At 41.3% G+C, this 24,878-nt stretch overlaps 1 protein-coding gene across 9 annotated transcripts in view; it reads left to right on the forward strand.

Annotated features, from left to right (window-relative positions):
• The window catches only part of FAT1 (FAT atypical cadherin 1), a 187,657-nt gene that overhangs the window by 121,560 nt on the left and 41,219 nt on the right, over positions 1-24,878 (forward strand). For 6 of the 9 annotated variants that reach the window (XR_004000575.1, XM_030563873.1, XM_030563871.1 and 3 more), the window contains exons 5-10: positions 1,262-1,591; positions 2,135-2,345; positions 5,446-5,514; positions 7,968-8,107; positions 20,394-20,669; positions 20,931-21,141. Coding sequence is in view for 8 of the 9 variants with exons in the window: in XM_030563873.1 (XP_030419733.1) it covers positions 1,262-1,591; positions 2,135-2,345; positions 5,446-5,514; positions 7,968-8,107; positions 20,394-20,669; positions 20,931-21,141 (1,237 nt within the window). In the remaining variant the exon portion in view is untranslated. The remainder of the gene's footprint in view (positions 1-1,261; positions 1,592-2,134; positions 2,346-5,445; positions 5,515-7,967; positions 8,108-20,393; positions 20,670-20,930; positions 21,142-24,878) is intronic. The other 3 variants (XM_030563877.1, XM_030563875.1, XM_030563878.1) reach the window with 1 other exon arrangement.

The following is a 24,878-nucleotide window of genomic DNA, read 5'->3' on the forward strand; positions in this document are numbered from 1 at the left end:
TAATGAATATTATTCTATACATCTTCATTCTGTTTGTCTGGAAAACATCCACAACATCAACTGGAAGGCATGGGGCAGATGGGCAATTGCAGAATACTTATGAGACTTAAATTTCTGTTGTTGATTTTGTACAGGTATTGTTTTTTAAGAATGCTTGTCATGCTAGCAGCTAAATTCTCCCCTGTTATCACCCAATATGTAAACTTCTTTGTTGTGTAGAAGGCTGTACATACAGCATACAAACATTGAGTCTGACTCTCTAGCTGTTACATTAATGGAATTGTTCACGTGAGTGAGAGCTTCCGAGTCAGGAGCATTAAACTCAAATCTGTTACCTCTTTACAACAGATACTAAAGTAATTTAAAATACATATTGAACACCTTTTTTTTTTTTTTTTTTTTTTTTTTTTTTTTTTTTTTTTGGAATTGCTCTTATAGATGTGTTAAATTCATCTATACATTTGGTTCTTTCCCACTTCATAGCTATTGATTTCCTCTTTGCTTTCTAAATAAATTCAAATTAACATAACATTTTTGTTATTTATTTATGCATCACTATCCTCAATAATGTCAGGTCGGCCCTGGAATTAATGTTGAGAAAGATCACTTATTTTTGTGGCCTTTATAAAAATTGTGACTGTTGCTGGGAAAGTAGGGGTAGAGTTCAATTTCCCATTTCCTTTAAATTCGGGAAATATGTGTTCTGTGCTTAGTATTTTTTTTTTAATTCTATCTTTTCAATGTTAATTCAAACTGCATAGTGCTTTTATGTCTTAAAGTGTTGCTATCTTTTAATGTATAATCCTGTCAAATTTTTAAAGTTATGCACTTGCTTCTTATAAATTGCATCTTTTGAACAGGGAAATCAAACAATAATTGCAATATAAAACCTTTAAGAAAACACTATGCTAAAAATATATATAAAAATGTTACTACAATAAAGCCATTAACTGAAAAAGCGTGTTAAACTTGTTCACTGTGGCTGACATTCATGAAGTTAGTATTTCAGCTAGAATGCTGGAAAATAATGCAGTTGCTTTAATGTGTGCCTATTAACTCCTACATGGCACACTTCAACAGTCAAAATGTTAAGACAAAAAGCTGAATAAATAAAGTCCTTTTAAAAATATTAATTGAATATCATTAGCCAGCGTTCTTTGAGTGTTTGAAAGGTATTAGATAAAAAAATTCATTAGCATAATCTTGAAAAGACAATGCTTGAGTTGAAGACTAACCTTATTATCTTTTCTTATAAATATAGGTAACCATTACAGACAATGGTATTCCTGCAAAGTCAACTATTGCCCGGGTGGTTGTGAAAGTCTTAGATGAGAATGACAATAAACCTCAGTTTTTACAAAAGTTCTACAAAATCAGGCTTCCAGAGCGTGAGAAACCAGAACGTGAGAGGACTGCCAAGAGAGAACCTATTTATCGGGTTATAGCTGCAGATAAAGATGAAGGCCCCAATGCCGAGATATCTTACAGCATTGAAGAGGGCGATGAACATGGCAAATTTTTTATTGAACCGAAAACTGGAGTGGTATCATCAAAGAAGTTTTCTGGAGCAGGAGAATATGATATTCTTTCAGTGAGTCAAGATCTCATATGCCATTAATCTGTTAAAGTGCTCTTTTATCTGTACTTTCATCACTTGTTATTCAGTAGCTGGTGCATGAGTGTTTCCAGTGTTTGCAATTTAACGTCAGATAATACTTGATACTGGACCAGAAGTTGTTTTTTTTGTGTTGTTTTTTTTTTTTGAACTGCGAATTCATCTGTGTCACTTGCATTGAGATCATGAATCCAAGCAGCACTGTTCTTTTCAAGGGCTAGGTTGATGGTGACATATTGCAGAAATGAAAACTACAACAATTGAGCTTTAACTTTCTTCAAGGAAGCTAGTGAACTGAGTGTGAAATTTATGATAAGCAAAGATACAAACCTGTGAGGAGCTGAGTGCCCTCAACTCCGACTGGTTTCCTAGGTGTTTGAGGGCACATAGCACCTTTCAAGAGGCATTCAAACCTTTTCAGATCTGTTTACTAGTGATTTTTTGTTATATTTTTATTTATGTGATATAAAGATTACATGACTGCTTTAGCACAAAGTTGTCTTTTTTTGTGTTTCATAGATTAAGGCTGTGGATAACGGTCGCCCACAAAGGTCCTCGACTACTCGGCTTCATATAGAATGGATTTTAAAACCTACACCACCTACAGACCCTATTTCTTTTGAGGAAACGTTTTTTTCCTTTACGGTCATGGAAAGTGATCCAGTAGCTCACATGATTGGTGTAATAGCTGTTGAACCTCTTGGCACACCGCTCTGGTTTGACATTACTGGTAAGGAGGCCTTAAAGTTATTCATTATTAATATATAGTGGTGAATGTTGTGCTAGCTGAGATTTTGCACTATTCCTTGCAGCCTTTTTGTCCTACCCTAGCTCACAACCTTATAAGGAGTTGAAATTCTCTATCTGTAAACACAAAATATAATGCTGGGACATTCTGTTAGGACAGCTTTGAAAATGACTTGCAAATATTTTGTATATAAACTAAGTGGGATTAAGTTACTCCTAAAGTTTGTGGCGGGGGAGGGTAAGCAATAAAAATGACTCTTCTCTGTGCTAGTGAGGGTTGCTGCACCCAAGGATAAATTCACCTATGGGAGAGAGCAGGCAGTGTTCACGTTGCTTTATTACATCCAGTCCTGGACTCATCCAGGAGAGGGAAGCTTTAAAGTGTTGCCAATTTTTGGAGCCAAACTAACAGTTTCTAATAGGCATTTTGTTCCACTGAAGCGCCCCTTCATACCCCATTTTGGGTTGAATTTCTGCACTGGGGCAGACACTGTGCTGGTAGAGTGAATTGGGCCTATAGGTGATGGAACTAAGGGTTCAGGGGGTTGCTGCCGCAGCCCCTGGCTTTCCATTACATACAGGGTTTACAGTTTGATTCAATGGCTCTCTGCACCCCCACTACAAAAATTGTTCCAGCACCATGGGTGGTAGGTGTCAAAGGCCAGGAGAGGCTGAGCCTCCCCAAACAGCCCTGCATGGCCCCACAGACACGCCACCTCCCAGCACTCTGCTACAGCTCTTCCCCGGGACCCAGCAATTGCAGGGTTATCTGCTGGATACCCCAAAAGAAAGAGTGTGGGGAGAATTCCACATGAAACCAATATTACAAATAACTTATTTTGCCACTTACGTCTTTCAAAATCAGAGATTGCCAGGACCTGCTTCTGGAAATATCCCATGATGCACTATGGCTTGTCATGTCACAACCTACCTGATCTGTGCATGTTCTTGGACTAGGATTTTCAAAGGCATCTGTGGGGATGAGGCACCAAACTTGGTGTAAAGTCAGTGGGAGCCTATGCAAACCAGTAAAGTTGGGTTCCTAACTCCTTTACTTGCCTTTGAAAATCTTAGCCGTGTGTATGGAGCTGGGTGGTGTTTGAGTGGTGAGGGAAAGATTTCAAGAGTAGTCCTATTTATTTTCAATTTAGGCTGGCTTCATGTTCCAGTGAGATTTGTGGTGGCTATGATGTCATTGTCACTATTAAACATTTACTGAACAATACACTTGTGTGGCACTTTATATTTAAAAAGACAGGTCACTGTCCAAAGATTACAATCAGATTTCAACAAATCCATGAAAATAAAAAAAGGTGGGGTATAAAACTCTTCTGCCTTACACACCTGTGTAGGAGAGAGAGTGAGCATAGATGCTCCTTTGCATCCCTCTAAAGGCTGTTTGCATTGTTGGTAACTGCATAGGGGAGAGAACAAGCAAGGGACTATTGCTCCTATCCCCATGCACATGTGGGTGGACAGTGGAGGGGAATAGGTAAGTTAAGAGGTGGGCAGGGGAAGGATATAAGCAGAGATATGAGGCTGCTCCCATCAGTGTGCCAGCTGGGTCAGCCAAGCTAGGGTGGATGGGCAAAGAAATCTCCTGCTGACCACAGGCAGACATAAGGGAACCATGAAAGGAAAGAGTCATAGAGGCTTAAGTGGGAGATGGTTTCAGGAGTGGTTAACAGAGAACAAGAAAAATAAGTCCATAGAAGAGACCTTAAACTAGGAAAGAAAGAGGTTATGGGTGACTTTTATAAGGTAGTTTCAGTGGAGTAAAGCAATAGTATTTGAATGAAACAGGCTCTTGTGAACCCCTGGTTTTGGAACATGCTATACTTGGGACCCTACCATATTCACGGCCATGAAAAATGTATCATGGACCATGAAATCTGGTCATTTGTATGCTTTTGCCCTATACTATACAGATTTCACAGGGGAGACCAGTGTTTATCAAATTTGGGGTCCTCCCCAAAAGGAAGTTGCAGGGGGGTCACAAGGTTATTATGGGGGGGTCACGGTGTTACCACCCTTATTTCTGCACTGACTTCAGAGCTGGGTGTCCAGAGAGTGGCAGCTGTTGGCCGGGTGCCCAGCTCTGAAGGCAGCACCCAACCAGCAGCAAAGCAGAAATAAGGGTGGCAATACCATGCCATGCCACCCTTACATCTGCGCTGCTGCCTTCAGAGCTGGGCAGCCGGGAGTGGTGGCTGCTGACTGAGGTCCCAGCTCTGCAGGCAGCAGCATAGAAGCAAGGGTGTCAATACCATACAATGCCATCCTTACTGCTGCTGCCTGTGGCTCTGCCTTCAGAGCTGGGATCCCGGCTAGCAGCTGCTGCTTTGCAGCTGCTCAGCTCTGAAGGCAGCGCTGCAACCAGCAGCCGTGCAGAAATGAGGGTAGCAGTACCGCAAACCACCCCCCCCCAATAACCTTGTAATCCCCTCCCCCCGCCAACTCCTTTTTGGGTCAGGACCCCGCAGTTACAATACCATGAAATTTTAGATTTAAATAGCTGAAATCATGAAATTTACCATTTTAAAAATCGTATGACCATGAAATTGCCCCAAATGAACCCAGAATTTAGTAGGGCCCAAAGTATGCTATTGGACACTTCTTTCATTTGTTTCCTTTGTTTCAGCTACTATGTACTATGTAAGAGTGTTAATATTCTAATATTTTTCTTTTGATTTTTCTTCTCAGCATGCTGCATAGCTTAAACATTTGATGTTCATATTTATACGCTTAACCTTTTTGTGATCATACTGAAGACAAGTGACCTTGTCCTGCTATTGTTCCTTAAGCACAGCTCCTACTGGGGTTTTGTGTGTGGATTGATGGTAGAACTGGGTCCAGGGACTGTAACTTGCTGCTTGCATTGTAAGATTTATTTTTTAATAACAAAGTATTTTGAATAGATTGATAGCTATGTGACTACATCACATTGTCAAATTATCAGCTGTTCTTACAAATTCTTGCTGTGCCTCTTTACTGTTTCTAATAGCATGAAATAATTTGATTGACAACTTTCTTTTATGTTCTGTGCTTGCTTTCCATGCTTTCTTTCTTTTTGGCTGTGCCAGGAGACAAACTTGCTAGTGAAGTTTTTTACATCTTTCAGATGGCTTGTGACCTGAACTGTACAGCAGAAGGTATCTGCTGAGATCACATAATTTATTAACCAATTATGAGATCTGAAATAAAACACACAATTTTAGAATATCTTATTAACTCTTCAAAAATGAAAGTTTGCTTAGATGCTTTTGTGACTTCTCGTTTTGTTATGTTAGCTGTAAGTACACACAGCACATCAGAATTCTAGTTTTGGATTTTGGTCTGAATTAATGCATCTGCACCTTAATTTACCAGATGGACTGGGTGCTGCTTCACGAGATTGACAGATATCAGCACTAATAGAATAGTAATATTAGGCAAAGCATCTGTGATTTCCTTGTAAAAACGCTGCAAGACTTGTAGGCTTTCCAGGCCAGAAACTAAAAGTCTGCTGCTGAGATTGTCTATATTTCAGAAGAAGTGCAACTGGATACTCTCTCATCCATTCACCTTGCTGTTTTACAGTAGTGAATGTGACTAAACTGAGACATGAAATTCTCCCTGTCATCAAAAAAAAAAAAAAAAGAAGTATCACCCACCAGCAGTAAAAGATAATTTTAAGGGCACACTTTCTGAAGTTTGACTTCCGGCCCAAAACCAAACCAAAATTTTATATATATGAAACCCATTCAAACCAAAACTGCTGAGTTTCACATTGCACAATTTAGATTTGTGTTCATGCTAGGGAAACTTCCTCTGGGACAGGAGCTGGGCTGTAGTGAGACTCCCAAGTCACCAATACACTTATCATTCATAGTTACTAAATAGCTGTCAATCAGTAAGGCAGAATCCAGACCAGGGATAGACAATTATTTTTGCAGGGGGGCCTCTCCGTAAATTTTGAAAAGCTGTCACGGGCCACACATTTCTACTATATTAATGGAAGGGGTACGGGGTCTGGGAGGGAGTTTGGGTGCAGGAGGGAGCTCCAGGCTGGTGCAGAGTGTTGGCGTGCAGGAGATTGTGTGGGTTGTGGGCTCTGGCCAGGAGGCATTTACCACAGGCGGCTCCCAGCTGGCGGCGCAGCAAGGCTCAGGCCGGCTTCCTCCATGCCATAGCCCCATGCTGATCCTGGAAGCGGCTGTGGCTGGCACGTCTCTGGATGCCTCTTGCGAGAACGAGGGTAGCGGGTCTCCGTGTGCTGTCCGAAAGCACCAGTTTCCAGCCAATGGGACCTGTGAGGATGGTGCTGGGGGTGGGGAAAGCGTGCAGGGCCCCTTCCCCCCCGCCCCCTGCCAGGGGCTCACAGAGACATGCCTGCAGCAGCCAGCCACTTCTGGGAGCAGCGTGGGACCATGGCAGCACCATGCTGTGTCACGGGACTTTTAATGGCCCGGAGATCACGAAGGGACAGTCAAATTGCTGGTGGGCCAGACAGAAATGTTAAACGGGCCATATTTTGCCCACCCCTGCTCCAGATGTCTATCCTCATCTGATCTATCTGTCCTGCAATTTCTGAAGGCAAACGTTTTCAGGAAATGGAATTAATTTCAGTATTTTTCTTATTTTGATTAGGTAGAATTTTGCCATCTCTGTTTTTCACTCCCTCATTTCTATGCATGTCTCTTTATAGTTGAAATGCAGTGATTTCCTAATATATGCATTTAATATCTTTAAAAAATCACTCCACTTATGTCTAAATAATCTGCTTCTAAATATATAATTAGAAAAACATATGCACAATGTAATTAGGATAAATGGGTTAGCCACTACTAACATTACATTGACAGCAATAGAAACTAATTTCTTCATTTTAAATAGTTTTATCTAAAAGTCTAAACCAATTGATGTTAATGACCAGTATTTATCACTGCTAAAAGCATTTGGTCTTAATAGCTAGTATGTTGTCAGGGCAGACTGCTTAGAGTATCACAAAATTTATTATGATCAACTAAACATTTAAATGATTGGCTGTTGGTTACTGAGCTACATTTCAGCATGGTTATTGAACTATATTTCTTAGGTCAATTTGAAGTTTTATAAGTAAACAAATTTGTTTCAGAAAAGGAGCTTAGTGTCTTTCAAGGAGCTATGTTTTTTGTGATTTTTCTCAATTTTTTCCATATTTTGGTATTACTTCCTCTACCTTGACCTCAGAGACCCTAATAGTGACAGCCCTCTTGGTTTGAAGGACTTGCTATTCATCATAGATTTTAAAGCCAGAAAGGACCTTCTGCAAAACACAGGTCATATAATTTCAACCATTAATTCCTGCAGCAAGCTCAGTAGTCTGTGTTGAAGCTGGAACATATCTTTAGAAAGGCATCCAATCTTTAAATCAAGATCTCAAAAGACAGAGAGTTGAGAATCTTCCCACAGGATGCAATCAGTGCCATCCCATGAGTCAGCAAAGAGGCTCTATCCAAAGCCATATGAAGGATTAACTCATACCCAAGCTTAAATGTCCTAAGACAGCAAAGTGTACGTACACGAGAAAGTACACCACTGCAGTGTTTTATGAACTTCTGTCTCTTTCAATTTCTTGAACCAGGTGGCAACTATGACAGCCGGTTTGATGTAGACAAGGGCACTGGAACCATCATTGTAGCTAGACCTCTTGATGCAGAACAGAAATCAAATTACAACCTGACAGTAAAGGCGACAGATGGAACCAGCTCTATCAGCACCCAGGTAATGGATTTCTAATAGTGTTTGTTAGAAGAACTTGTGAATGAAGAACTTGTAGCCCTTCTTTTTCTGGCCATGCATATGGTATGTATAAATTAGGGACTGCATCTGAAAAAGAAGTGGATTATGATGTTGATACTGCCTTAGTGTTGGGCACTTGAAGTGGAAAGGTTATGTATAAATAGATTAGTACAATTTGAATTAACAACTTTCAAATATTCCTATAATATCAAAGTAAATGAAAAACAAGAGCTCAGCCTTACATATGTGATTCACTTAAAAGAAAAGAATTAATAATTTTTAAAAATCAGCAACCTCCATGAGTGTTTCAGCAAGGTATTAAATAAATCATTGTCAATCACTTTGAGAGCTGTGGATGGAAAACTTTCAGTATAGAATCAATATCATTGTTATTCCGCAACAAAAAGCTAACTGCAACATATTGTGAGCCATCTCTTCCCCTTCCTGCATTAAAAGCTATGCGAGCAAGTTCAGTGTGATGACATTTCAGTTAACATATCCATTGTGGAGATTCCCTCAAACCACCTTTCAGGGGAGGTGAGGTTTGCCACCTATGGAAACGGGTGTAGGGCTGGAGGACCCATGACAGGCCATGTGTCTCTGTACCAGCTCTGGCTTGCTTGAAACTTCACTAGCAGGGAGTTCTCCTTGGCTTGGCAGCCTTTGGGGAGGTTACACAGAGAAGAAAATGCAGCCTGTGGCCAGAGAGGATATGACATGCATCACCAGAACTCATCCCAGTCTTCTCCACTAGTGTGGACCTGGATGCACAGAGAACACTCCACCAGTTCCATGTTGCAGTGGACAATGCCATGGAGGTGTATGAGTCCCCCTTCCACATTGAAGGGAGTAGATCCATTCATGGAAGACCCCTGAATTGGACTGGAAGAGTATGCTGTGATTCTCTGTAATCTATAGTAGCTCCTCAGTTAGAGCATGAAGTATGCATCACTTATAGCTATTTATCTTTTATTTTCAATTAAATGTGGAAAATTCTTTAATGTGATGTATAGGTTAAAGTAAAGTATATAGTTAAAATATAAATGTCAAGAAAAGCTAAAGTGAAGGATTGAATACCATTTCCTACCTGCAGCATTGCACACTCCTGCATGCATTTATGGCATATATGTTATGACACTAACAGCATTATATTAAGCTTCGTAATATTTGATCAAAAAGCAGGAGCTGCACTTACTACATTTGTACAGTGTAGAGACCTAAAGTTGCTGTTGAAATTTACCATTATTTTTACTTGTTAGCACAGCCTTCATATATTAAAAATGTCTTTTGCATTTCCCGTTCTTTTTAGAAGAGAGAAAAAGTTTGACATGTTTTTCTTAGTGTTGGAATTTGTCAGCAGCATAACTGCTCTCTCTGACCCTCACAAAGCTTAGGGGCCCCTAAATGCTAGAGAGAGAAAGTAAGAATTGCTGCTGTTGCCATCAGTGAAAGTGCAACCAAACTTTGGTCCAGATCCTGGGCTCTCCTTGGCACAGCTCAGGAAGAGGCAGATGGAAAGGTCTCTGAAAGGCAGCCACTCCCAGTCCTTATTCAAGGCCAAATTGATGGTGTTAAGTTTGCAAATGAATTGCAGCTCAGCAGTTTCTCTTTGAAATCTGTTTTTGAAGTTTTTTTTGTTGAAGTAGGACTACTTTTAAATCTGTTACTGAGTGTCCAGGGAGATTGAAGTGTTCTCCTACTGGCTTTTGTGTGTTACCTTTCCTGATGTCTGATTTGTGTCCCTTTACGTAGAGACTGTCCGGTTTGGCCAGTATACGTGGTAGAGGGGCATTGCTGGCACATGATGGCATATATCACATTAGTAGATGTGCAAGTGCATGAGCCTCTGATGGTGTAGTTGGGTCCTGTGATGGTGTCGCTAGAGAAGATATGGGAACAGAGAAGGCAACGGGGTTTGTTATAGGGTTTGGCTCCTATTTCTGTGTTGTGGTGTGTAGTTGCTGGTGATTATTTACTTCAGTTTGGGGGGCTATCTGTAAGCAAGAATTGGCCTGCCTTCCAAGGCCTATGAGAGTGGGGGATTGTTTTCCAGGATAGATTGTATATCATTGATGATGTGCTGGAGTGGCTGGCTCACTACAAAAGTAATTTTCTTTCTCGGTATTGACATGTACTCATCAGTTATTGGGAGTGGACAACATCCACCCTGTCTAAACTGACCTTCAACATTGGTTGCATCCGAAGAAGTGGGCTGTAGCCCATAAAAGCTTATACTCAAATAAATTTGTTAATCTCTAAAATGCCACAAGTACTCCTGTTCACTTGTAAGGTAACTCTCTTCTCTTCATGTGCCAATATATATTTATGCCTGTATCTGTAATTTTCACTCCATGCATCTGAAGAAGTGTTTTTTTTAATCCATAAAAGCTTATGCCCAAATAAATCTGTTAGTCTTTAAGGTGCCACCGGACTCCTTTTACTCCTTGTTGTTTTCGTTAGATGCACACAGACTCCCACCCATTGTGTTTAAATGAGCTGCTTGTTCTACATTTTGTAAAACAAGGTGAACTTTGTAAATACTTACTTTGCAGTCTCCCCCAGGGTAATTGGAATGGAAGTAATTAACTTGTCTTCTTTTTTCCCTCTAAATTCACTGATTGCTTCCAGTGGTTTTCTTTTTTCTGTCTCTCTCTCTGGCCTTTCCCTTCTTATCTAGAGTTGGCAGAAGCAAAGGTTGTGGTTTCTTTTGCAGGAGAACTCAGTCTTCCATTTTATTATCTTTCTCTTTCCTCTGTTGGTGGGATAAGCATGGGCTGTGCTGTTAGACTCTCATATGACTGTGGCACATGGATCGACGAGTGTCCATTAGTAGAAACTATAAAACAGGTGGTGCGTGAACAGAATGTTCATTGGCTTTACTCTGGATATATCACCTTTCAGAGCTCATTCAATCTTCTCCTCTCTCTCGTAATTCCTGCCTAACCCAAATGCACCAATCTATTTAAGAAAATCCACAGGACTAAAGTTGAGAGGGTATGTTTCAGGAATGCATCCTCACATTTGATTTAACTGAAAAAGAGCTCCTGTGTAGCTCAAAGGCTTTTCTCTTTCACCAACAGAAGTTGATCCAATAAAAGATATTACATCACCCACCTTCTCTCTTAGTTAATTTCACAGAGATGTTAATTTATTTTCCCTGAAAATGAGTTATTTAGGACTACCAATGTGAAAATAGAGTTGCACTTAAATCCTGACACCTTTAGTAACAATGATTATAGTTCAAATGCTGAAATCATGCTGGATCTTTGTAAGACCTGATGAGTAGTAAGCAAACTGTGTTAAGCACAAATAAGTTATAAATCCGAATACTGTGTTCAGAAATATCAAGTGTAATAAGCCTCCATGGACACCTTTTAACACACAAAATACTTTGACTAAGAACTTGAATACAAAGAGCAGTTTAACAAGCCTTGATTAACTGTAGTACTTGTTTCTAAAGTAATCTTAAATTTTACTTGCAAAAGGAAATGACTTTATCATATTATTGTCTATAGAAAAATAACAAATAAAATATACAGCCCCATTATGTAAAAACAACCCATTGTATCTGACTTTCTAAACTATAAGGCTTTGGCTGGCTGTAAGCCATGAACATCTGTGGAACATTTGACTCTTTCATGACTTTATTTAAATTGCTTGTTTGAAAAATATCCAGGCAGTAGGTGTGAAGCTGTTAGTTTCATATGCAGCTAAATGCATGATGCACAAAGAGAATAAACACATTCCAGGCCTCCTGTAACGATATTTGACAGTGGTGGAGATGACTGGGACAATCACACTGAAAAAAATCAAGTGTTTTCAAAGTACTAATCCTTTTGGATAATACTATTTTGGCCTTAAATGGGAAAGATTATGCATGGGAAATAAGAACAAATGCATGAACTACTCAGCTGATTTTTGTGAAAATTACTGTTTACTACTTCAGCCACTTGTAGCCATTGGTATTGCTATCCATTTTTCAATAAATAGAAGTAATAGATAAGGTAGTTTAAGGCTAATTGCAGCAATTTACTTGTTGCTTTTCTAGAAGCAAAATATTGAATTTTGCTTTATGTAAAATGTATACATATGTTATTCTTTGGGGTTCAATTAGGGAAAGGAGGATACAATGCCGCTCATTAGTTAAATTTGCGTTTTGCTTACAATGACCACACTGCTCAACGGAAACACTTCTCTGTTAGTAGAATAAGATTGCTTTATCTCACGAGCATTAACTTTTATAACAGGCTATTCATGAGCAAGAATATAACTGTAGATAGATATAATTATGAGTAAGAAGAAATTTTTTTCTTTACCCTCGTTTCCTTATGTAGTTTAAACTAGTAAAAATACAAAAAGAAATTAATTGTTTTTAAACTATATTTTACAAGGATGAATATATTCCAAAGATGAAGACAATTTTTTTATGGATGAATATTCTCATTTTGGAGTTTTACTTGTTGTGGCAATGACGTGTATTTTCTCTATAAGTTCCATCTTAATATATTCCTATCACAGTTTAGCTGTCGCCCTTGTATTCATCCTTGTAGTCTAGCTTACTTCCAACTCTCTTGTTCTCTAGATCTGCATGCACAGATCTCTCTGATGTCAGTGAAGAATGTGTGCACAGATCAGTGGTGTGATAAGGCCATTTATATACCTCTGTAAAATGATTTGAAACTCTGTGGTTTGAGATTACCTTATTTCAGAGATCCCATTCTGATCTGTTAGCATCAAGCATTTCTATGGTATGCTCCTGCAATCTGCATCTTCTCCCTCCAAGCTACTACCTTATCGTATTCAAAGCAATTTTATAATATTTTCTTTTGAATGTAATCTATACCCTACTTCTGCTTTATATAGCTATTTTTATTGTATTATGGTTTTCATTTTAAAATGGTATCATACAGATTGTGGTTTGTATTGTGCTTACCCAGAAGCCGATGCTTTCTGGAGTGGCCTCTAAAATTACACCTACACATTTTTTGCGTCCAATTTTTGTTTGTGTAAAAATGAGGATCTGAAAATATTATGTGAAAAACTTGTTTGTGAAAATTGTCAGTGCCAGGTAGATACTGATTTGAAATAGCTTTGAAAATTTGATCCATATACATTTTTTTTTTTTATTTTTTACACATCCAGAGACACTGTACACTGCCATCATGTAAGTAGATAGAGACAAAATAATAGCCTTAATGATTGATAAGTTCATCCTGAAACTTAAAATTTAGTTTTTCAACTCCACAACTAGGTCAAACATAAAATGTGAGTCTGAAGTTTTGGGGCTTGATTGTGACTTGACTGATGTTTGAGCCAGAGACAGAACAAGTGAGAATGACTGACTCAATAGCTCACCGGTTACAGCATTCGCTTGGGAGACCCAAGTTCAAAAACTGGGGAGCATAGGCACTTAACTCCAGGAGAGTGCAACTGTGAATCCCAAGCAGATGTCTTCCTCTGGCCCAGATTTAGGTCTGATCTACACTACACACTTACAGTGGTATAACTACATTGCTCATGGGTGTGAAAAATCCACACGCCTGAGCAATGTAGTAATACTGACCTAACCCCCGGTGTAGGCAGCACTATGTTGGAGAGACAGCTTCTCCTGTCAACATAGCTACTGCTTCTCAGGTAGGTGGAATAATTATGCCAGAGGTGAAGAGTGTTTTCATTAAAGTGGTACAGCAGCGCTGAAGTCCTTCTGTGGTGTGTGGTTTATAGTCTGCGCAGCTCTCCTCATTATTTCCTATTGTCTGGTTTTAGGCAGCGCCCCACTCAGCTTGCTGGCTTTTGTTCTCTAACTCTTCCCATGCATTATATAGGAATCCTGGGTACCTGACTTGGTGCTGTGAATTCCATTAGGTTGCAGAGTGTCTAAACGTTAGATGTTGCAGCACCATGGCTATGTCCTCTTTGAGGAACTAGCCTTAATTTGTTTAGCTGGCAGCACTTTTCGTGACTGGGATTAAAGCTGATGTGTTCAGTTCCACAGCAAGGCTTGAGCTCATATTCAACATTAACAATGTACTACACTATTAAGAGAATCCTCTTTGATGAAGACAATTGTCCTTCACTTCCTTAGTGACGTGTTAACCCTGAGGTCCCTTCTGCTTGTGTCATTTGGTAGTACCAGGGGAAGTTAAAGTTGATAATACTGGTATTGTGCTCAACATTCCCCTTCTCAGTTAAACCAGTTCTTCTACAAGTACTTGCTCATGTCGATTCCACTCTGGGTGTGCACACGCCCACGTGTGCGGTCATTGGTGATTTTTGCCTTAGCGGTATCCGTAGGGTCGGCTGTGGCACCCCCTTGAGTGCCATACTGATGCATCAGTATGTCATGCGGTGCTGGCCCTTTGCCCTCTCAGTTCCTTCTTACCACCCATGGTGGTCAGTCAGAATGCCTCTCCTTGCATAGCAATGGCTAGCAGTTTTGTCTCTTCTGATTTTGAGCCTTAGGGCCTTGTAAATAGTTTGTTTATGGTAGTTAGTGTTAAGTAATTGTTAAGTGTAATTAGAAGTTAGAGTTCCATTGGGGACTTTGCCCCAAGCAGGGCATGCCCAATTCTCTGGGGTTTAAGCCCTACTCGGACTGCAACAGGCCTATGCCTGTTAGTGACCCCCACAGCAGTTGCCTCAAGTGCTTGGGGAAATGAAATGTGAAGGACAAGTGTCGTATCTGTAAAAACTTTCAACTCAGGACCCAGAAAGAATATGATGTACATTTGAGGGCTCTCTTCATGGAGGCTGTTCTCCGACCGGCTTCAGAGCTGTCCTGACTGGACTCTACCCCTAGTACCTCGACCATGGTGCCTAGCGCACCCCTGGCACCAAGTTCTACCCGGCACCGCTCTCCTGCACTGGTACCCAGAAAGACAACCAAGAAACATGGCTTCCTGGCACCGAGCAAGAAAAGCCATGGGGTTTCAGACAAAGGACCCAGTTCTGGCCATCCACCCACACCTGAGCCATTTGGACGTGCTTCCAGTTGAGGCCCATAGCCCCTCAAAGGATCCACTGCTGACTACCAGGAGCAGTAGGGGACCCAGACTTGTGGTGGGGTCGATGCCTTCCCAGGCTCTCCCAGCACCTAAAGAGCAGAGGCCTCTACCAGCACCGCTGGCTTCACGTGTGCCGCAGGAAGCAGCAAAGGCTCCCTACTTGAACAATCCAGCCACCAAGACATCCCAGAGGCAGTGCTGATCTCCTATGCCGAGGCAGTGCTTTCCCACTCTGAGCTGCAGATCTCCGGCTTTGCAGCCCAGATCCTCAGGTGCTCACCTTAGATCACTGGCACCGTGTCGCTGTCTCCGCCCTCTTGATGCAGTTTACCTAGGGGGAGGCACTGGTCTCCATATTACCAGTATCATTCAGCCTCACGCCGATCATATTCCCGTCACGATACTGATCGCCCCAGCACTGGTCCTCCTAGTCGAAGTGCTGGTCTCCAGTGGCGACGGTCAGCCAGCAAACGTAGGCATTGACGGCTCCACCATGGTCACCGGAAGGGCATTGTTCCATCATGGATGGGCAGTTTATTTCCTTGCCAAGGCGTCATCGGCGTGATTGGGCACTGGCGGCTGTGTCGACTTCTGCAGCGCTGCCTTGGCAGCATGACCAGTGGCCAGTACAGTGGCCCTATTGGAATGCGTGGGACATGCTTGTGATGCCAATGACCCTTTCGCACCACTTGTCAGCCACCACCTTGGAGCAAAAGTTGATGGCACCGGGCTCAGTGCAGGAAACGTGCTCAGAGGTTGGGGTAGAGGAGCCAGTGCCCACGCCAAAACAATGATGCCCCGGGCCTCCCCAGGTGGTAAAATCATTTTCTTCATCCCTGGATGAGATGGTGGCGGGACCCTCGAGGGGATAGCCCACTGCACGAAGAGAACACCAGGCCCTGCTTCGACAGGTGGCCGAGAACCTTGGGCCTACAGGTGGAGGAGATGGCCGAGCAAGTGGACACCTTGTTCAATGTGTTCTCCGCCTCTACCCCTGCCTGTGTTGCACTACTAGTGCATGATGGGGTCCTGAAAATTGCCATGGTCCTCTAGCAAATTCCATTATCCATCCCTCCCACCTCCAACAGGGTTGAAAAGAAGGAGGGTACTGTGGCAGCAAGATGCTCTCTTCAAATGGCGTAGGACAGGCTGACTTGGCGGCTACGGTGGTCACATCGGCGTGGTCAATGAGGCAAAGCTCTTATCTTCAGACCATTGCACTGAAGTCTGCATTTCTTGGGAGAAACCAAGACCTCCCATTTGATGGGAATGGACTCTTTGGAGAGCAGACAGACGGTTGCATGGGTTGGAGGACACTTGGTCCACCCTTTGCTCACTGGGCATGCATACACCACAGTCTGCAAGGAAGCAGTTCTGGCCATCACCAAGACCTTGGCAGCCTTGATGGGGGTCTGCAAGGAGAAAGGATAGACACATGAGCTTTGGTTGTCGCCACTTTTCCTCCTGCTCACCCACGCAGCCCAGTCCGGCAAAGCATCCAGGAAGCCAGAAGCACTTGTTTTGAGGGTGCACTCGAGAGCAACACCCCAGTCATCCCCTTGGATCCACTTGGTTCTTTCGTCAACTGTCTCCATGCCACCATTCATCCTGGTTTGAAGGTCACCTCGGACTGCTGGGTCCTAGAGATAGTATCTTGAGACTATCCCCCGCAATTCTCGAATGCCCCTCCCTCCCACGCCCTCTCTTCTGTGTCCCTCTTCAGGGACCCTTCTCATGGGTAACATCTCATTCAGGAGGTCGAGAACCTACTTCACCTGGGTGCAGTGGAGGAGGTTCCTCGGGACAAGGAGTGAAAGGGGTTCTACTCTTGCTACTTTCTGATCCTGAAAGCAAAAGGGGGCCTCAGGCCTATTCTAGACTTGTGATGCCTCAACAAGTCTCGCATGAAGTTGAAGTTTCTTATGGTCTCCGTGACCTCCATCATTCCATCCCTGATCCGCAAGACTAGTATGCCACTCTTGACTTGAAGGACACTTATTTCCATGTTTCATGGTCACAGATGCTTCTTCCATTTCATGGTGGGCAGACACTATTTCCAGTTTAGTCACTGCCCTTTGGCCTCTCATCAGCCCCAAGGATGTTCACAAAATGTATGGCACCAGTGGCCATTTACCTGAGATGTCAATGGGTCCAAGGTCTTCCCATATCTTGACAATTGGCTCATCAAGGGCAGATCTCCAGAATAAGTGTAGAGGAGCCTTGATCTGGTGCTCTCCACCTGCCGCAACCTGAGCCTGTTGATAAATGACAGAAAATCCATCTAAGGCCTGTGCAATGGGTAGAGTTCATTGGAGCAGTTCTCGACTCCACGTAGGCTACAGCCATCCTTCTGGAGGCATGTTTTCAGGCCATGTCAGATCTGATCTCCCATGTGAAAAGCCACCCAATCACCATGGCTCACACCTGCCTGCAGTTGTTGGTCACATAGCTGCATGTACATACATAGTCACCCATGCCTGGCTCTTTCTCCAGACTCTGCAAGGGTGGCTGGTGCTGGGGTGCTGAATCGCATCCGGTTGTCCATGGAATGATGGTTGGACCCCAGGTCAGTGTTGGAGGGAGTTCCCTTTGTGACCCTGTCCCCGTCAATGACCTTGGTCTCCGATGCTTTGGACCTGGGCAAGCTCAGCACATAGGGACGATGGCCCTCTATATCAATGTCAGGGAGCTCAGAGTAGTTCACCTGGCCTGCCAGGCTTTCTTACTTCATTTGAAGGGCAAGGTGGTGCAAGTCCTGATGAACAATATTGCAACGATGTATTACGTCAACGGGCAGGGCGGAGCCAGGTTGTTGGCCCTTTGCCAAGAAGCTGTCCACCTTTGGGGCTTTTGTGTGTGGCATGCCATTCATCTGGTAGCCGTGCACCTGCCCGGGACCAGGAACGTATTAGCAGATCACCTAAGCAGGGCCTTCTCATCTCACCATAAGTGGTCACTCCATCCAGCGGTAGTTAGTACAAATCTTCCAGAGGTTGGGGACTCCCTAGGTGGACCTGTTTGCGTCCAGGCAGAACAGGAAGTGCCTTGTGTTTTGTTCGATATAGGGGAGGGACAGGGGCTCCGTCAGATGCCTTTCTAATCCTGTAGTTGGGGTCTCTGATGTACGCCTTCCCACCAGCGCCATTGATTCACAGAGTCCTCATGAAGATCAAACAGGACAGGTGAACGTTATCCTGATAGTCCCTGCGTGGCCTCACCGGCACTGGTTCGGCACGCTGCTGGACCATTCACTAGCTGCCCCGCTGGCTAGACCTGCTGTCTCAGAACCAAGACCGACTTCCACACCTAAACGTGGTGGCACTACACTTGATAGCATGATTGCTGCGTGGCTAAATGTGAATGAACAGGAATGCTTGGCCTGTATTCAGCAGGTCTTGTTTGATAGCACGAAACCTTCCACCAGAGCGACTTACCTGGCCAAGTGGAAAAGGTTCCCATGCTGGAGCTCAGAACAGCGTATGCAGGCTGAGCAGTCCTCGCTGCAGGAGATCCTGGATTATTTTCTACACTTCAGACTCCAAGGTTTGTACCTGTCATTGATCAGCGTCCATCTGGCCACTCTTTTGGCTTTCCACGCTTCATTCCAAGACAGGTCTGTCTTCACTCATGACATGACGGCATGGTTTTTGAAAGGTCTGGAGCGTCTCTGCGCGCATGTCCCTTCCTGGGACCTGAACCTCATGCTGTCAAGGTTCATGGGGCCTCCCTTCGAGCCTCTGGCTTCCTGCTCTCTCTTGCTTCTCTCCTGGAAGGTTTTGTTCCTGGTTGTGATAACATCAGCCTGCAGGGTGTCCGAGATCAGGGCACTTACTTCAGAACCACACTATATGGTATTCTACAAGAATACGGTCCAGCTGTGACCTCATCTGGTATTTCTGCACAAGCTAGTTTCCCAATTTCATACTGGCCAGGGCATATACTTACCTGTCTTCTTTTCAAAGCTACATATGTCAGATGAGGAATGCAGGCTGCATGCCCTGGATGTCAGGAGGGTGCTGACCTTCTATACAGCAAGGACAAAGCCATTCCATAAGTCGACACAATTGTTTGTTGTGGTGGCAGACAGAAAGAAGAGTCACCCAATATCTACTCAAAGGATTTTGTCCTGGATCGCTGTCTGCATCCGATACTGCTTTGAGAAGGCAAAAGTGCCTCTACTGGAAATTATGATGGCACACTTGACTAGGGTACAGGCATCAACAGCAGCCTTTCTGGTGCAGGTTCCAATCCAGGAGATCTGTAGGGCCGCTACCTGGTAATCTGTCCACACCTCGCATCTCCTTGTGCACTTACCCAACAAGCTTGAGACGACGCTGGCTTTGGCAGAGCAGTGCTACAAATTGCATGACAGTGAACTCCAAGCTCACCTTCATGGACACTGCTTGTGAGTCACCTAGAATAGAATCAACATGAGCAAGCACCTGAAGAAGAAAAAACGGTTACCCACGTTTTTGTAACTGCTGTTCTTTGAGATGTGTTGCACATTTCCATTCCATTTCCCATCCTCCTACCCCTCTGTCAGAGTTGCCAGCAAGAAGGAACTGAGAGGGCGTAGGGCCAGTGGTGCCTGACATACTGACACTTGTGCACGGAACTCAAGGGGGCACCATAGCCAACCTGACGGATACTGCTAAAGCAAAAACTCCCAATGGCCATGCATCTAGGCGTGCACGCACACCTAGAATGGAATGGACATAAGCAACACATCTCGAAGAACGACAGTTACGGAAAGGTAGGAAACCATTTTTTCTAATGTTAATGGCTATGGGAATGAATACTGAGCTACTATATTTGCTTACACAATCACAGCACTGCTGATATTTAACTCAGTACTTTGCACAGTGTGTTGAGATACCTTGAACCAGATATTGTGCTCTACTCTGTCCCCATTGCATTGCACTACATTGCTTTGGCAGTGCAAAGAGTGTGGAATCTGACCACAGTTTCCCTGCTGGGATTCTCCCAGTAAGACATATGAACACTTACAGCGCAATCCACACTGAGTATAACATATCAAAGAACCACAGTTACTGTAGAATAAGTAAACATTTATTTTCATTGTACACCATACACAGATGGTTTCTATTTAAGAGACCTCTTCTTAAAGATTTTTAACTGTCTGGACTTCTGGGTTTTTTCTGTGAACCTTTTTTCCTCCTCCTGATTTCCTGAGTGTCCTGTTTTCTTCTGTATTTTCACCAATATTTATCAACATAATCTTTTTTTCCATTGTGTCATTTTAGGTATATATCAAAGTGATCGACACAAATGACCACAGGCCTCAGTTTTCCACCTCAAAATATGAAGTCATTATACCTGAGGACACAGTGCCAGAGACAGAAATTTTGCAAGTCAGTGCCACCGACAGGGACGAGAAGAATAAACTAATTTATACAATGCAGAGTAGCACTGATCCCATCAGTCTTAAGAAATTTCGTTTGGATCCTGGAACAGGCTCTCTTTATACATCTGAAAAATTGGATCATGAGGCCATCCACCAACATATACTTACAGTGATGGTAAACAAGCATACCTGTTATTCTTTAACAGATAATATGATTACCTTTTTCACATTACAGTTAGTATGCTTTTAATATACATTTAGGTCCTGATCTTGGAGAAATGTACAAATGTTTTTTCTTTACACTCTTTGAGTAGTCCCATTTATTTAAATGGTAAGATTCGAGGTCTAAATTCATAATAGTTCTCTCAGAAATTGGATTAGTAGTTATATTAATAAAAGTTGGTGCTAATGATTAATAATGTGTTCATTCTTTTAGGTACGAGATCAAGATGTTCCTGTCAAACGCAACTTTGCTAGAATTGTCATTAATGTTAGTGACACAAATGATCACGCGCCGTGGTTCACCAGCTCTCCCTATGAAGGACGGGTATATGAATCAGCAGCTGTTGGGTCAGCAGTACTCCAAGTAACAGCATTAGACAAAGACAAAGGGAAAAATGCAGAAATTGTGTACTCTATTGAATCAGGTATATCCACTGTCTCATAAGTCTTCTATATAGTTTAAAATTTACTTTGTTTTGTCATAGTTAGCTTAAAATGTCAGTATGTAAAAATAATCCATTATAAAGTCAAAGGCCAATATAAATATTTCTATAATATTTTTTTAAAAAACATACAAATTCAAGTGGACATATTATTACATCCTAAACATTATTTGATTTGGCTACTGCTTGTGAACCTCAAAGTGAAAATGACTAGGAAACAAATAGAAGTAAATGTGAAACTGATTCTTCTGTTTTTTGTTCTCCTAGTGGAGAAAATTGAAGAAAAGTTACCCTTAAAAGAGCATAAATATTATAATTAGTGAAAAGTAAACTACATTTTTAAATACGTTTTGATTTTATCATCTAAGATATATTTTTTTAAAATAGATGAATAAATGTTTTAATTTTAAAAATATTAGGTCAGGCTCTTGGATCTGGCTCATTGATACATGGTACAGAATGGAGAAGGGATACAGAAAGTTCACTTTAAATCACGTTCACGTTCCTGCAATGCATGGAGCACTGCCTGGTTCCAGTCTGGGAGATGTAGCAGCTCCCAAGCTATAACCCATTACTAGGTGGTTTTAAAAGGGGTGAGAGTTTGCTATCCTAGCCCTATACCACCTGGAGATTGTCCTTGATGGAAGGGAGTCCTTGAGTAGCCAGTTAACTTGGGTTTGCAACTGCTTTGTGCTGACAAAACCAGTGCAAAACAGCCACAATGGAATCTAGGATTCGGCCACTTATTTTTAACTTCACAGTATCTCTTTAACACATATCCTTGTCCATTCTGTTAATTAATTAATTACACTTGATTTCTTAGCATTAGAAAATGAGGTCTTCCATTTATCCACAGATTAGTGACAGTATGGACAACATCTCATACCTGACTCACCAGTGTTTCTCATCTCTTACATGGAGAGATCGTTGGTGGTGACAGTCACTTTTCTTGCTTCTTCATTCCAATGCGTGTCTTGTTGGCATCTCTCCTAAGGTGCCCACAAGTGGCAATGATAGTAGCTTTAAGAAGTGAATAAATACCACAGGAACCAGACTGAAATCACTAACTCATTTTATTTGGACTACCAAGCATCAACCAGTCGGTAATGACTTTTGGTCACACCAGTAAATTATATATGAATGGCTCTATATCCCCTTGCCAAGCACCTGAACTATCCAACCACACATGCTGCAAAATGAACATGCTCTGCGTTTATGTTAGCAATAAAAAAAACCCGCCATTGTAAATAGAGTTAAATTATTTTCTAGCTTTACAAAATGTTATGAAACAAAAGTCAGTATCAAGCATCTGAAACGTTATTAAAATGTACAAAAAATACACTATGTGATTATTACATGCAAAATTATATCTTATGATTTGTCCCAGCTATTAAAGCATTTTTAAACTGTACAGCTTCATTATTATAATTAAAAAAGAGATTTCTATTGCTGAAATTTCATTCAAATACATAAACCATTGCAACTATAACATAATACATGCTTTATTTTCATAATTTTTTAATAAATTTGATTATGATGCTCTAAGGAGGAAAATGAGTAAACATGATAAATTCCTTTAAATGTATCCATTTTCTATTATTTGTATAAATATTACATATTTCCTAAGGTAGTATGTAAGTGTTCATGAAACTCTATTCCTGACTTACCTAGATCAATAGTGCATTCCATTTTATGAATGCCAAAGCATTTCAAGAAAAGAGTTTGAGTGTTCTCTCTCTTTCTCTTTCATCTCTTCCTCACCTCTGCCCCCTAATCTCTCCAGATTTTTGTGGGAGTAAATGTTAAACTTACTTTCTTAGCTTAGTTTTTTATAGAATTGTCAACTACTGGGAAGTTAAAGCATTATGGTTGATGTCCTAAGCATATGGAATGAACATTCCTTAAATGCTTGTAATGGCTGATGGGATTTGTAATAGGATATTCTAAGAATGCCACTGTGCTTAGAGCCTTAACTAACAGAAAAGAAAATATCAACTGCCCACTCATCTGCATAATTCAAACATTTTAAATAAAATATTTCCCCGTTGAGAACATGGTTTTAGTAATATTTGCTGTATTTGCTCTGTAATTAAACTTTTGAGGAACCACACATTCTAGTCTAATTCAGTGCACGTGTTGACATCTTACAGGCTGCAAAATCCATTACAATTTCTTTTACTTGTAAAAGGCTTATTCATAACTACTTGTTTTCAGCTGTTGTGTATCAAATTGCAGCTGGTAAAATTCAGAAAGCACAAGGCATAGCCTATTAATTGGGGGGGGGATCTTTTCTCTAGTTCTCTCTCTGTTGCCACTCTATTCCATGCCTTCATCACTGCGTTCCATCTTTGCCAGTCTCCTGTTGCAGTTTTAGCATATTCCTATGTCATTTGGATAGCTTTCAATTCTGCTTCTGTTGTGCGTTCTTTGGTCTGCCTCTTCTCTTGGGGGTTCCAGTTCAATGCCTGTCTTGTTATGTTATTTGGGTCTTTCATCCATGCAAGTCCTACCCATCTCCCTTTTGTTCCATATTTTCCTGCCCTATCATTTTCTGTTTCATTCTCCTTCCGAGTTCTTCATTTGTGATGTTTTTTTCCTGGCCATCTGGTTTTGAGGATTTGTCTAAAGCAGCTGTTTATGAAAACTTTGAATTTAGATAGTAAGATCTTAATAAGCCCAAGTTTCAGTGCCATATAGTAAGGCCGACTTTACAATGGTGTTAAATATTCAAAATTTACTTTGGAAGGCAAGGTTTCTGGTTTTCTTACTCAGCTTAAGAGTTGCACAGGCTTGACTATTTTGCTTTAATTTCTTCATCTGTTTCATCCTGTTTTACTTAAAATGCTTCCAAAATATGTGAAATATCAGACTACTTCTTTGTCAGTCACAGAAAGCATTATTGATGTTTCTTGTTGTGTGTTGATTCTCATGGTTTTTGTTTCCTTGGTTCTCATTTTCAGCCTTGGAGATCATTTGTTTAGGTTTGCATGTAAAATTCTGTGGGTATGGAATAGCTAGTTGATGTCATCTGCAAAATCAAGATCCTTTAACTTCTGTGTGAAATTCTGTTGTATGCCTCTGATTGTTCTGTGGTCTTTCTCATTACCCAATTCACTACTAATAAAAAGAGCATGGGTGACAAAAGACAACCTTGTTTGACACCTGTAGTAACCTCAAATAGCTGTCAGTTCACTGTTATATATTAGTTGGCATGTCTTATGTTCATAGCTGTTCTGAATGATGTTCATCAATTACTGAGGGATTCCATAGTGTCTAATTCACTAAGGAATCTTTAATTTAAATCATTACTTCTAAAGGACATTTGAATTAACAATTAATTGAGATGCACTTGAGACACGTTAAAAGCACTGTTTTTTCCTACAAATGAGGCAATTAATTTTAATTCCTGAAATATAACTATTATGGTACTAACCTGAGTTCCTAAATATATTTTTTGTGTTTAATGGCTGCTTTGATTTGATTGACCATGAGCTCATTAAGAAGATTGATTTAAGGAAGGAACATCACCAGTAATTTTTTAAGGTTATAAAAAACTTGGCATATTTTAAGACATTTTATTTTATTTTATTGCATTTTATTTTAGGCCTGGACAACTATTCCAGTTATGTTAAGGCAAAGTATCGTAGAGTAAAACAAAAGTTAGTACTGACTATTCTTTATAGGAAAATTCCAGATATAATTGTATTCTATTGGGTCAG

Source organism: Gopherus evgoodei, chromosome 5 (assembly GCF_007399415.2).
Source record: "Gopherus evgoodei ecotype Sinaloan lineage chromosome 5, rGopEvg1_v1.p, whole genome shotgun sequence".
In the NCBI taxonomy this organism is placed as follows: domain Eukaryota; kingdom Metazoa; phylum Chordata; order Testudines; family Testudinidae; genus Gopherus; species Gopherus evgoodei.